We start from the raw sequence: 14,203 nt of genomic DNA on the forward strand, positions 1-14,203 counted from the left end.
GTAGTCCAAGGGAGAGTTTTCATGAGTGCGGCCGTAGTAACACGAGGTTGCCATTTAGTGATCCCCTTCCAAGTACTATGCTCAGCATTTTAATGGATGGCTTTTATTTATAGGGGACTATAAACCAGAGACAGTTTTGTGTTTATTTTTCATACTAGAGGCGGCTGTTTGGGGGGGATTTAACGCGGGGCGGCCTGGCTCGCAGCTGGTGTTCTCTGCAGTGCAGCACAGGCTCTTTCCACCGGTCAGAGCCGACCCAGGGGCCATATCACCCAGCAGAAAGAGCCAGGCAGGGAGAGGGAACCTGGATCCTCGTTCTGGGAGCTTAGCAGCAGCTTCTGGAAAACGTGCCAAGCCCCTTGGACCTCCAAGTCCCTTATTTCTTTTCTTATTGAGGAAATTACAGTTGCTGCATCCATCTCTGAAGGTTTTTATGGGGATAAAATGAGATAAGAACTGGGAATGGGCCTTGCACACTCGAGTGATGTATAAATAAAGGGCTTACGTTATTAGATTTTTAGCAACGTGGAGCTGTTTTTTCGTGGTGCTCATGTCGTCTTTTGATTGAATTAAACCTTTGGCTGATTGTTCCTGTCCTTTGCCAGTTTTGGCCTTGGATCTGTAGGGACGGTTCTCTGTGAGGAAGTTGTCCCCACACTGTGGTGTCGGGGCAGGGTTGAAAGGTGTGGTGGCTCCCATCTGTCTTCCTTCTGGAAACTCTGGATGCAGGAAGTGGCTTCTTTTCTTGCCATCAAACAATGTGTATTTACTAATTAAGTGTCCCTTTCATCTCCAGCTCTGTTTGTGATCCTTGGGCTCTGGGAATTCAACCTCAGGATGTGTAATGGGTGGGAAGAGAGGGAAACACGCAGGCTGGAGGCTGTGTTAGTGGCGTGCACAACACGCGTACCTCACACTGTCAGCACAAGACCAGCTGGGACAGCCTCGTGGAGGAGGGTTTGAATTGGGGCCTGGGGGTCTGACCGGGGTGCAGGAGGTGCGCACAGACGGGGGAGCAGTGCAGGTACATAAAAAGACTGGGATCATCTGTGCAAATTTAGGGAGGTCTGGAACATTGCCGAGGACTTGAGAGAGAGCACAGCTGTGTATGTGTGTGCGTGTTGAGCCATGTGAGGAAGGACCGAGAACACCAGGTCTGACTGTTGTGAGCAATGGAATGTTCTAGAACGAGGTAGTGAGACAAGAGGAGGACGGGAGCAGGAGGTTGTGGTCCGGGGGCCATGTGTAGGGATTTATGGAGTTTAGTGGGCAGATGTCTTTCGGACAAATCAGAGGTCCTGGACAGACCAAGGACTGCCCGCAGGGGGAAGGGGAGTGAAGGGCAAGCCCATCCCAGGGTTTTGACTGAGAGATTGCAAGGTTTCCCTTGCCCAGTTCCAGAGTTCTCAGCAATTCTGTAAAATGTTTGTAGTTGACAGCAGCAACTCGTTTTCTGTGCTTTTAAATTATTCCAAGTTCATCTATGAATATTTCATTTTCTGCTAACTAATTGGTCTTGAGCATCTGCATTATGGATGTAGCAAGATGTAAGATTAGTTTTGTCACCGTCCTGTTAGAGGATTTCCAAGCTCTCAGGGCTGATTTTGTGTTTCTTCCTTGACAGCCACATTGCGCACGGCCCGCTGGTTTAATGCACCGAGATCGATTGGCACCTGCTGTGCAGGACACCAGGTTAGGTGCTGGGGGAGACAGAGAGTCAGGACATGGGCTCTGCCTGCAGGAGTCCCCTGTCTGCGAGGAATGACCCAGACTGTGGCAGAGTCTCGCATCCTGTGGCACCATGGTTGCGGTCACGTGGTCTGGCTCATCTCTGAGGAGAGAACGCCGTGTGTCCTGCCACAGTGTGTGGGCTGGACCCTAGGTTAGGGGCACAGTTGCCCGCAAGACTGCTGACCCCAGCCACAAGTTTGGGAGTCCCCGGGCCACCCTCTCTCTGACCAGCTAGCTGCAAATTCGGGGACCCCAAGGATTCCCTCTGGTTCCTTAATTTGCTAGAATGATTCACAGAACTCAGAAAAGCACTATACTTGTGATTACCATTTTATACAAAAAGCATAGAGGTCAAAACCATCCAAAGGGAGAGATGCATGGGCCAAGTCTGGGATTGGGAGGGTTCTAGACATGGAGCTTTTGGCCTCCTTCTCCCTCTGTGCAGTCCTGGGTGCTCTTGCTTCTTCCTGCTGTATTACATGACGGGACTCTGGTATTCCCAGCCAGGGATGCTCACCCCAGCCTTCAATGTCTGGCTCGATGACACACTGCTCACGTGGCTGGCCTTCAGTCCCTCCTCCCATAGGTTCTGACGAACACCTCTGTTCTCCGGTTCTCCAGAGGTCAGAACTGCTCTGACTGGTCACAGGCCCTGTCATAAATCACGTTGTTAGACTGTCGGTGGCCCCAGACCCCAGGCAAACAGGCGGTCCTATCAGGCAGGATCTTCTGGGAGCCTAGAGGTCACCCCAGTAGCCGAAGGCAGAGGCTATCGCTCTGGGTAAGGTTCCTTCTTCACCACCCAGCTACACCCGCAGTCTGTCTGAGGAGGAAGGCCAGTCTGCACAGCAGGGTGCAGAGGCCTTCGTGGCGGGTGGGCCCGGGCCCAGACTTCCATAACCATCACGCGGCTCAGTCGATGTGACACGCGGTAGGTGTTTGGGAGCCTTGTTGCTAATTCTGCTTCTCCGCCCCTCATTGCTGCTTCGGCAACTTGCTCCAGCACGTGCCATTGGGAAGAGTAGCAGGGAGGGAAGTTTCAGTGACTGGAGGGTCAGCGGTTTGTTCTTCCTCCGTATGTCCCTCTCCTTGCCCCGTCTGCCCCGCCCTCCCGTAGGTGTCAGCTGGGCCTTGTGTCTATGCAGCTGTTCCCCCCGGAAAATCCAGTGTGGGCAGTGGGATCCGAGCATCTCGTGCCCTTGTTTGTCTTGTCTGGTCTCTTCTGCCTTCCTGTTAAGTACTTTCCCCTCCTTTGTTCCCCCACCCCATCTCCAGCACGCCCCTCGGTAGAGCGGGAAGGAAGTCACCATCCGCTGTGCTGGCTGTCCTGGCCGCCCTGGCCAAGGAGGGTTCTGGTTTGTCTCTCTTGGTCATTGTTGGCCAATGCAGCTCTGCAGAAGCTCTGCCCCTACAAGCCCCCCCCCAACCCTTTCCCCCATTGTAGTGCATGATCTCCCTGAGTTCTGGGGACCCCATGTCAAAGCAGGCTCCTTTGTCCAGAGCTCACGTGGTCATCATTCTGGCGTGGCCCTTTTCCCCGGATGGTGCTGGAACCCTCTACCCCATCCTCTCTTTCGCTGCTCAGATTGGGAGGACTGCCAATGCGCCCTACCTCAGTAACACCCTAACCTCAGTAGGCCAGTAATGCTGGGGTGTCAGCTAGATGGTGTCTCGGGGTACCTGTCAGGTCACATGGTCTGAGACCACGCCTCTCCACCTTCACACACCCAACAACACGTGCTCCCTGACCCCGCTTACCCATCGGAATTCCCACCTTCATTCTGGAGCTGAATGCCTTAAAATTGAGTGCTAATTGAGAAGAAATACAAGTTGAAAAACGATTTGAAACTTGCTCCGATACAGCTTTGAGCATGCCGTCGAATTCCCTAGGCCGCTAGGAAACGCGAAAAATACTGCTGCTGTCTTTAGTCCTGTGGTTGGTAGACTTTAGGTTGTAATTATTTTTTCTCTGTTTTATCAGAACAGTTTGGCTGTGGTAATTATGATGCTTTGAAATAATCTGAGTAGTTGAGGAGCTCATTAAGACCACGAGAAGCTAACAGCCTCGGCGAATCCTTTGTGAGGAAGTCCTTCAGCACTTTCTGAGACGGGTGTAGATAGGGTCAGTGGCTCACGAGGGGTGTGATCCGTGAACAAGGGGGGGCGCTGCTGGTCACAGCTTAGGACCATCCCCACTTTACGAGAGAAGATGTGCAGAGGTTCTCATCAAACGGTATGTCTAAATCAGGATATGAGGACGTTGATGACACAGTAGCCAGAGGAGCACTAACGATACCGTTTGTAGCTGTTCATTTCCGCAGCTGCTTCAGACTTTGTTTTCCACAAAGCACGAAACTGAGCACATTTGCACATTTGGAAGTGGGTGTGTGCCTCGCACCATCGCCGCGTGTGACTACATTGTGCCCTCTTGTTTCCTCGGCAGAGTTTTCGGTCATGAAGAGGAAGAGAGGCAGGCCCAAGGGCTCCACAAAGAAGCCCAGCGCGGAGGAGGATCTGGCCGAGAGCACCGTGGGCCCGAGAGTGGACAGCCCGCCGGCCCCCAAGGAGGGCAGCGGCCCGGCCCCCGGCAGCCTGGAGTGTGGCAAGTGCTATCGAAAGTTCTCCAACCCGCGCCAGCTGAGGAAGCACATCTGCATCATTGTGCTGAATCTGGACGAGGAGGATGGAGAAGCAGGTACGATGCCTGAGGGCTGAGCGCGGCCGTGTCCTGGGGAGACTCGTACGTACCGACGGCTTCATGGGGACAGTCACCCACGGGATGGCGCGTTTCTGTAGGAGGCTCCCCTGGCTGGCACAGTTCCTCTTTGGGCTGTACGTCCTCTGTGGATTGAGGGTATTGTGTGGGAGGTGGTGCCCACGGAGTGTGAGTCGGTGGGTTCTGTCTGGGGTTTGCCGAAAGGGTGAGACGTGGTCTGTCCTGCGGTGCACTTACGTTCTGGATGGGACGGCAGGGTTGTCCAGCGCAGACCGTCAGCAGGGAATAAACCCTCGGTGACGGGGAGTCGGGAGGGAACCTGCTGTCGCGGTCCTGGGGGCACTGGGATTAGCGGAGGGAGGATGTCTCAGCTGATGGACGGGGCTGTGTGAGCGTGAGTGCGGACGTTAGGATGCTCAGGGCCCCTGTGAGGGACCTTGAGGAGCCAGCGGAAGCCGAGGGCTAGGTTGAGGCGGGCATTCTGGAAGCAAATAGAGTGTTGGGGCTTCCTCCACACATGTTCTTGGCTGGACTTCAGCTCTGCGGCCGCTTCTCAAAGAGGCTGAAGGGAGTGCGAAGGAGTGACGTCACCATGGCAGAGCCCGTCTCGTGGGCAACCTTCTGGGGCCGTGAAATAGCACCACTGGCCTGGAGGGGAGGGCCTGTCCTGTGGGCTCTGCTGTCGTCTGGCGTTTGTGCTGCTTGTGAAGTGTTCAGACGGCCTGAAAGTTAAGGAAGTTCTTACAGTGCTTTGTGCCGGACTCAGGACGTCATGTGGGAGACCATTCTGGCTGAAACTCGGGCTTTGGGATATGGTTTCCTGCATATGAATCCCAGCTGCTCCGGCCCTTACCAGATTCCTTCTGCCTCTGATGCCTCATCTGTAAAATGGGAATAAAACCCAGCACTCTCTCATATGGTTGCTTTGAGGGTTAAATAGGGCAGGACTTACAAAGTGCTCAGAACAGCACCTCCATATGAAACGTGCTCAGCAATGTTAGCTGTCACTTTCTTCACAGCAGTGTGGAAACAGCACTGTGGTCCTCCTGCCGGTTTTATAGACAAGGGTAGTTAGGCCCCTGGAAGGCAGGTCGTTAGTCTAGGGTCCTTCAGTTAGCAAGGGGAACTGAGCCTTTGAACCTCCATGCTCAAGTCCTTTACTATAAATACCTCCAGTGGCGAAGCAAGACCATTGGATGCAAAGTCCTCGCACAGATTGGGGGAGTAATTGAGTAACTCATCACCTTATCCTTAGCAGACATCCAGGCTGGTGGCCAGGACTCATTGCCAACACCCGTGCAGACTGAGGAAAATACGAAATGTTGTTCTTTCCTTTGAGGAACTGCTCTCAAGGTGACTGTGTGAACCCTTTCTTGGCTGCATGGACTAATGCACATAACGGACGAGCATTCAGGCGAGAGAAGTCAGCGGGAAGGCCGCTGACCCACGGCAGAGCACGAGTCATCGCCCTGTGAGACATGTAGGCAGGGAGTGCTGTGGTCTCCAAGCCTGATGCCCTTTGGCAAATAAAGAGACTTTTAGAGGTGAGATGGTTGAGGGAGGAAGGACTAGGATGTACCCCCCCTGCCCCTAAAGGGCTAATTTCTGGAGGCTTTGTCAGCACTGGCTCTGGATTATGGAGTTGCCCCAATGCCAGGCACACCCCCTCCTCTCTTTTCCTCACACAGATAGTTAATAGTGGTGGCATTTTTTTGTTTATTAAGTTTTTTACTTTAATCCCAGTACAGTTAACAGTGATACTAGTTTCAGGCGCGCAATATAGTGATTCGGCAAGTCCATACGTCACCCGGTGCTCATCACAAGTGCCTCTGCCGAGGATGTCCCCATCCCCTTCCCCTAGTTCCCCCTCCCCCCACCTCCCCTCCCCCATCAGTGTGTTCTCTAGAGTTAAGGGTCTGCATCTTCATTTTTTTTTTTCTCCTTTGTTTTGTTTCTTAAATTCCACGTATGAAAAACTATGTGGTGTTCTTCTTTCTCTGACTTCTCTCACTTAGCGTCACACTCTGGCTCTATCCGCGTCATTGCAAATGGCAAGAGTTCACTCATTTTGATGGCTGACACTCCATTGTATGCATAGACCACACCTTCTTATCCATCCGTCTGTCGATGGACGATTGGGTTGATTCTATAGTTTGGCTATTGTAAATAATGCTGCTATAAGCAAAGGGAGCATGTATCCCTTTGAATTAGTGGTTTTGTATTTTGGGGGGCAAATACGCAGCAGTGTGATTACTGATTGTAAGGTAGCTCTCTTTTTAACTTTTTGGGGAACCTCCATGCTGTTTGCCAGGGTGGCTACATGAGCTTGCATTCCCCATGGGGGTTGCATTTTCATCAGGGGTTCAGCTCTAGCCTCCGAGCAGCTCCATGGGTACCTCCCCGGGTCAGAGAATCAGACTCTCCGCTTGTTCAGTGCTGTCTTCTTGTGGATCTGCTTTATTTTTGTGCCTTCATGTGATTTATCCCATCAGACTCCTTCTGGGAGACTTCTGGGCTTTTTGTACAGTTATGATTGGAAATCAGGGATCTCTTTTGCAAAACCTTCCCACTGCTGCTGCTTCCAGAGGTCAGGCCTGGATCTAACTTGGATGCAGTCTGAGACGTTCACTTAGTTAGATCTGTGGTGTTCTGCACTGTCCTCAGGGTTTCTTCCCCCGACACAAAGTTTTTTTAGTGTCTCCCCTTTAGAGTAAAGTGCACAGTCCTCTTCTGGGCATTCAGGACCTCAACAAAAGGGTCTTTCCTTGGAGCTCTACAGCATTGTTTTTCTGTGTCCTGTTGTTTTCAGTTGATGATAATTCAGTTATTTCTAGTCTTTTGCTGTTGTAAATATTGCTTTAATAAGTGCTTCTTTATACATACGCATATGTGTGTGTGTGTCTATGTATGTGTGTGGGTGTGTATACACACCCATGTACATGTGTATTTGTAGACTTATACTGTTATTTTTATAGGAATAATTCCCAGAAGTGTAACCCCTGGTATATTATATGTTACCAAATCCACGCCACGAAAGCTCACACCAAGTCAGATTCCGAAGGTGTCTGACAGTGCTTATTGGATATTGACGTTTTTAAATTTTTTAATGCCTGAGATGATACCGAAAATACAAAGAAGAAAGTAACAGTAATCAAGAATCTCACTGCCAAGGTGTATCGACTCTTACGCTGTATAAAACAGAGAAGAAAGATCCTGCTCAGTTGTATGTACATGCACGTTTTTTAGAAATGGGGTCATACGCATGTTCTGTGCCCTTTTTTCACTTAACGTGGCCAATAAAGTTTTCATGTCAGTATTTTTTTATTCAACGAGCTGTTCCATAGCACTTTCTGGATACTCACCATCTTACAGCTCATTTAAGTCCCAGCAACTTGAAGAAGTCGGCACTGGTGTTACTTCCACTTCACACAAGAGGAAACTGAGGCACAGAGAGGTTCAGGAGCTTGCTGAGGTCACACAGCCTGTAGGCGGTGGGGCTGGGTTCAGAACCCGCCACAGTTCAGCGGCTGTGCTCTGCTTCCTGACCCTGAACAATCAGTAAGTGCAGATTTTTGTCATTTTTAAAGGCCACCCACATTTCAGCATATGCACAGGCCATGCATTTTCCTTCGTCAGTTTCCAGTCTATTGACATTCACGATTGCTTTTTATTTTTCTCCCTGATTGAAAAAAAAGAAAAAACACTACTCAGGTGACTCATCTTAGGCATGCATTTCAATTTTATTATTATATTGGTACTCATGCTATTATTATCTTAGGCAAATACCTAGGCATGTAATTGCTGGGCTAATAAGGGCATATTTTACATTTTGACACCCCCACACATTGCCAAGCTACCCTGCAGACTGCGTCTGTCCGTTACTTCCCTGACGCTGCCTCCCACCCGCCCTGTTCCTCTTTATCCTGCGTCCTGTCCGTCCTCAGCCCTGCCAGGCTTCTGTGCCAGTGATTTCTTTTAATTATTTAAATTAGCGGCTCTGTGGTCACAATCAGATCTTGTGGTTATAGAGTTACCGGGAAATGATTTGTGTTTTGTGTGCAATTTGGGGTATTTCTTGTTTGTGCCCTTTACTTACTACACCTTTGGGTCATCGTATGGGCAGGAAGTATTTTCCGTAGTTTATCCTTTGTCTTTTCATTCCATTTGTAGCCTTGCTTCACTGGAGTTTTAAATACTTGTCACTCCTGTCGAATGTCGCTTTTCAGCATAGCTGGGAGCGCTCGCCGATGCCCCCAAATAATAAAACACATGCTTCTGTGTCTCCTCTGTGATCTGTGTGGTCTTGTTTATAACCCTGTCTTTGGTTCATCTGGAAATTGTGGTTTAGTGAAAGTCGTAAAGTAAGATGGTTCTATCAGTAAACATGGGCAAAGGAATTATCTTAAGAAATGCAGTTTGGGAGATAAACTATTTCAAATCCTAGGGTCCACAGAGAAAATAATAAGGGTCTGGCTCCAAGTCTCAGAAACCCTTTAAAAAGTAAAACTTCAAATTTTGAAACTAATTACAGATTCACAGCAAGTCGCAAGGATTGCATAGAGAAGTCTGGTGCCCTTAACCGTGTTTCCACTAAGGGTTGCATCCTACGTGGCTGTGCAGCAGGACGTCAAAATCCGACACGGACTGAGACACGTGTGTGTGCAGCTCCAGTCACGTCACCTGGGGGACACGCGCTCCTGCTGCAGAATCGCCCCACCCCCACCCTTGACAACCAGAGATCTGTTCTCCCACTCTGTAGTTTGGTCATTTCAAAAATTGTGTATCCTCTGAATCACCTGGTACGTGACCTTTTAAGATGGGCTCGAAAGACCCCGTTTGCAGGCTCAGTTTCACGGTTTTGCAGTCGTGGATGGTGACGTCCAGAGGTGCCGCTTATCCGGTCACGCACCTCGCCCGGGCTGGGGTTGGGGTGCGCGCAGCCCCCCACCGCCTGCCTCCGACCCTGTGGCCGGCCCTGCTGCGTGCCACGTCTCTGTCTTCAGTCTCGTTTTCACCTACTTTCACTTTCTCTCTTCACCTAACCGTGTAAGAATCAAAGGTCCCACCCTGCGTGGTTACGACGTGGATCTTCTTCTCGGTAATGAGTGAGGCCGGCTCTCCCTGGATGGCAGACGGAAGCGGTCCTTTCTCATAAGATTATCTGCTGCACCAGTAATAAGCCGTGGAGAAAATGGCCGCGTATGCCATTGATTGGAATGACCTTAAAAGGATTTTAATTCAACAAATACCGAATGGAAACGTAGAAACTCTGGGAGTTTTTCCCTTTCAGGCCCCCATGGAAGGCTCTAAAATAGGCAGCAATGACCTTATGCCCAGTTGCCTTATGGCCGCCTTCTTTTGCAGTCCTTCCACGTTCCCAGGTTGCCAAGCACAACATGACAATTTGGAAAATTCTCGCATAATTGTTTTAATGCATGGTCTGTAAGGAGCAGTTTGGTGACATTTCAAACAATTGACCTTGACTCTATAGCTTGTTAAAACAATTAAAAGAAAACAACATAAGCCTTTCCCTATGCTGAACCCTGGCAAGTTAATACTTTCGATATGTATTCAACATTTATTTATTTTATTCTGAATTTGAATAGTAAAAGAAGCCAAGAAAAGAGATTTTTTTGTGCTATTGTGTGGAACAGCTGGTGTTTCTGAAAAAAACAGTTTCCTGCCTTCAGAAATCAACATGTCAACTTTATAAAAGTGACTTCTGAACCTTTCCAAGCTTGTTATTTCTGGGGTCATCTTCTGCAAGGAGAGTTGCAAAAATTGGCTCTTACTATTGTTGAATCTCTCCTAAAGAATGCCAGACATTTATTTAAGATCTTACCTAAGATGCACCTATAATTTTCATGGAGGTTTTTTTACAACAATATTTCAAGTGCCTTACACTGTGTTTGTGTTAGCAAACAGCTGGTTTGGTTAATGCTGCTGTGACTGAAAACGGTTTGGGGTGAGCTGTGCTTGACAGTTGGTAGGTGTGAAGGAAAGGCAGTGTCAGTCTCAGAATAGAACAACTTTCTCAATGGAGAGCTGTGTCATGGTGATGATGGTTTGCTTTTGTCACCTGTAAACCCCGATTTCACTGCGGGCCAGTCAGGTGGACGGAAGCCTGGAGGTCATGGGGTGCAGCGGTGCCCTTGCGTACCCGGCCTCTGGCCTGCTGGGGAGAGTGGGCACGTGTCCTGGCACTTCCGTGCGCCCTGGGTGGTTTCCCGTCAGCCTCAAAGTGACCACCGTCATTTCTGCCCGTGTGTTTCATTGGCCAGAGCTGATGTCATGGCCCCACTGACTGCAAGGGGCTAAAAGGTGCAGCCCTGCCCTGTGCCCAGGGCAGCAGGGGGAGGGATTGGAGCTGTCTGTTTTCACTAGTGACTGCTGCCTGGCCCCCATCCGCTTCCTTGGACTCACCTCCGAGCTGTGTTCTGTGACCTGAAGATGTCCTCCTTGGCCAGACCCTCTCCTGAGCTTGCAATCGGTAAGCGGCATGTTTTGTGTTGTGCTCATTGTCTAGCTCCTCCTGAATGCCCCCCCCATTCCAACGTGGTGACCAGCCCCACCACCCAGATGTCTTACCCTTCATGTCACTTTGGTCACTTACCATTGACTTTTTCTCCACGCTGGCTCCCGTTCTTACGGGTCAGGCCTCGTCGTTTCTTCTTGTGACCCTTCTGGTCTGCCCTTCTCCTGTCCACGCTCTGTGTACACCAGTGATTTGCAGTCACATCCTGGTATGTATTCATTTAGTTACTAATAAGTTGCGTTTTTAGAATTTAAGAACTATCTTACAGAGTCCTTATTATAGGCCTACCACTATTCTGTGTGTCTTATAAATATTAATGTATTTCCTCTTCATAAAAACCCCATGAGGTAGTTACCAGTTTTGTCCCATTTCACAGATTAGGAAACTGAGACAAGCATCCTGTCCAGTGTTAAACAGTAGTTAGTGGTGGACCTGGGATGGGAGCTCAGGTATTTTGCTATAAGAACATGTTATAGACATTGTAAAACACACGTTAAAATCTAAAATTCCCAAGGATGTGATCAGAAAGGCAAAGAGGAATTCTGTTTACGTCCCACATATCCGGATGGTTTTACGCATGCCCTGGATGTGTGCACTCTGGCTCTCCCTACCACTGGAGCCGCCTCTCTGAAGAGCTCACTGGTCCCATCCCTCCCCTGGAGACAGGCCCGTACACCTGCCCCTGTTCACAGACATTCGGAGCTCCTCACCAACCTGCTAGATCATTGGTGTATAAACCTGACAGCTGCCCCCTGCGCTCCCATGGCCCCAGGCCCATACCCCTCCCCCACTGCCCACCTGCAACTCCGGGACAAACTTTCTAAGGCCCCAGGACTCTGTGCTCTTTCTCTCTTGTGTGCTGTCCTTTGCCTGAGACCCGCTTCCCTCTGTCCTGTGAATAACCACACTCATCCGCAGTCCCTGAGCCCCGGGCCCTCTCGTGTGTGCCAGCAGATTCCCACTCCCCTGCAGCTCCTGGTCTCCGTCCCTTTGCAGGCAGGCTTGGTGTGCACGTCCTTGTTCTTGGCCTCTGCCTCCCAGCAGCCCGGGCTGCTTACCCCATGCCGTGCGTGTCTCCTAGTGTTAGTAGTGTCGGTCTATGTGTCTGTCTCCCTCCACGCTGTTAGCTCAGCAGGCAGGGTCCCATCCTGTCCCCGGGGCCTGGTGCCCTGCGTGTGGCAGAGGAGCACTCCTGTCTCTCTTTTCTTTGCCAAAATCTAGAGCCAGCAGACTCTGCTGCTGTATGGGTTTGGCACAGACAGACTGCGTAAGGCACTTTGTGTGGCTCGCTCTTTTTGCTGCCCTGTTCCCAGCGTTTAGAACAGTGCCTGGCACACAGGAAGTGTGGTAGGTGTGCGAATCCTCTAGGGACGGAAACTAGGGCCGTGCCGTGTCTGATGGGCCGCAGACGCATGGTTAGTTTTTCTTGCTTCCCCATGCATTTCTCTGTGGTGTGGGCAGGTGACGTGGCTGAGGTCCCTGTACGTGTTGCTGACTGTCTGGCCGTCCACAACTGCTCATGGTCATTTCCGGACTCTGTGTTCTTTACATTTTGGGTTTTGTTCCCCCCCACCCCCCCAGCCCCTTTCCTGCCTGTTGATGGTTGCCTAAGAAAGTTACTTCTCACTTGCTGGTGCTTCTCAGTCATCAGAAATAGAACCTGAGTCACCCTGATTCCTCCTTGGATCTCACCCCAGACCAAACAAACGGTCACCAAGTCCTGCTGGCTTTTGGCCCTGAGCCCTTCTGGGGCCCTTGGTCTCCTCGCTGACCGTCCTCCCTGCCTCAGGTCTAGCTTTCTAGGCACTTTTAGCCACAGCCCTTGGTTGGTCGCTCCACTTCTCAACTAGGCCCGAGGCCTCCCCTTCACAGAGAGGTGTCGAATGCAAAGGTGACCTTCCTCCTGAGCATCCCCCCATGGCCTGCCTGTCCTTGCCTCAGACTGGACTGTTGCCTCTGGGCCGCTGCTCTGCATGTTCGTGCCCACTTGTCTCCCGGCTCCTTTGGGGCAGGCAGCCATTCCTTCCCAGCCCCCGCACCCGCCGAGCCGCCTGCCCGCTCTCTCTTCCGGGCCGCCCCTCGCCATGGAGGCAGCTGGTGAATGTCTGCGTGGTGAAAATACCTGCGCAGGACCTTCGTTACTCCAGTAGCTTCTGATGCTTGAAGCGAGGTTCTGATGGATGAGAACTGGATGTGTGCTCGGGGAGAAGAAGGTGTGGGACCTATGGCCCGGAACCTATGGGGAGCTCTAGGGGCCCCAGAGGTGGGTGTGCCTCAGGCCGCTAAGTTTTACCGATGCGTGTTATGTGTTTGGAGAGTTTCCAGAGGCGAGCCGGTCCAGCACTTCCCTGCGTCTGCAGACTCCTGGACTCGGGTCAGCGGGACCGTGATGCTCACCGGCCCTGGCTGGGCTCCACGGCGATGCCGATGTGTCCTCTTCGTGCGTGCCCAGCTGTGCCAGCTGCTGCCAGGGCGCCGAGGAGCTCTTCTGGTCCTCCCGCCGGATGCCAGGGTGGGGCCGCCATCTCACTGCAGAGGAGGAGAAAGAGGCTCTGGCACGTGAGGGGAGTTGTCCAAGGCCAGCTGGCCGTTAGCCGAATCCCTTAGACCTCTGAGCTCCCGCCTGGTCATATGGCTCGGGCTGTCTTCTTGGCTGCTGGTCCTCTGCCTTGCCCCCTGCCCTGAACTGAAACCTCCAGTCCTGTTGGAGATGACGTGTCCCAGCGTGAGACGCAGAAGTCGGGGGTAGATCTGACCCTGTGCACCCCGATCTCTCTGTTCCCGCCTTGCTGTGTCCCTTGGGTAACTGGGGCGCTCAGACCCTTCTGCTGCAGCGACCGGGGGAGGGGGCGGAATGGATAAGATCCCACCTAAGCAGGACTGTACGGCTGGACTTCTGAGTGAGGGTTTCCTTGTTCAGCACCTTGGAGGCCAGTGGGGGCCGTGCTGGCTGTTCGTGACGGTGTGGGGGAAGTCTGTCCTTCCGTGTCAGGAGGCGGAGGGGGCAGCCCAGTTCTTGCTCTCTGCAGTTCGGTGGGCTGCCTGCTGTGTCCTGGCGTGGAGGGCCTGAGACGGTGTGATGGAGGCCATGGCACAGTGAGCTTTCACTCTAATGGATGCTTTTTCCCAAGACAGGGGGCTGCCATGCCTGTGACCCCATTTGAAAAGGAGTGTGCTCTCTCCCGTGAAAACCTGTGATTGCTAGGAAGTACTGGGATGGG

At 51.6% G+C, this 14,203-nt stretch overlaps 1 protein-coding gene across 1 annotated transcript in view; it reads left to right on the forward strand.

Annotated features, from left to right (window-relative positions):
• The window catches only part of LOC111146566 (zinc finger and AT-hook domain containing), a 181,424-nt gene that overhangs the window by 38,755 nt on the left and 128,466 nt on the right, over positions 1-14,203 (forward strand). The window contains exon 3 of the mRNA XM_022502158.1: positions 4,175-4,426. Coding sequence (XP_022357866.1) covers positions 4,175-4,426 — 252 coding nt within the window. The remainder of the gene's footprint in view (positions 1-4,174; positions 4,427-14,203) is intronic.

This window comes from Enhydra lutris, unplaced genomic scaffold (genome assembly GCF_002288905.1).
Source record: "Enhydra lutris kenyoni isolate GAN:26980312 unplaced genomic scaffold, ASM228890v2 scaffoldscaffold14, whole genome shotgun sequence".
Classification (NCBI taxonomy): domain Eukaryota; kingdom Metazoa; phylum Chordata; class Mammalia; order Carnivora; family Mustelidae; genus Enhydra; species Enhydra lutris.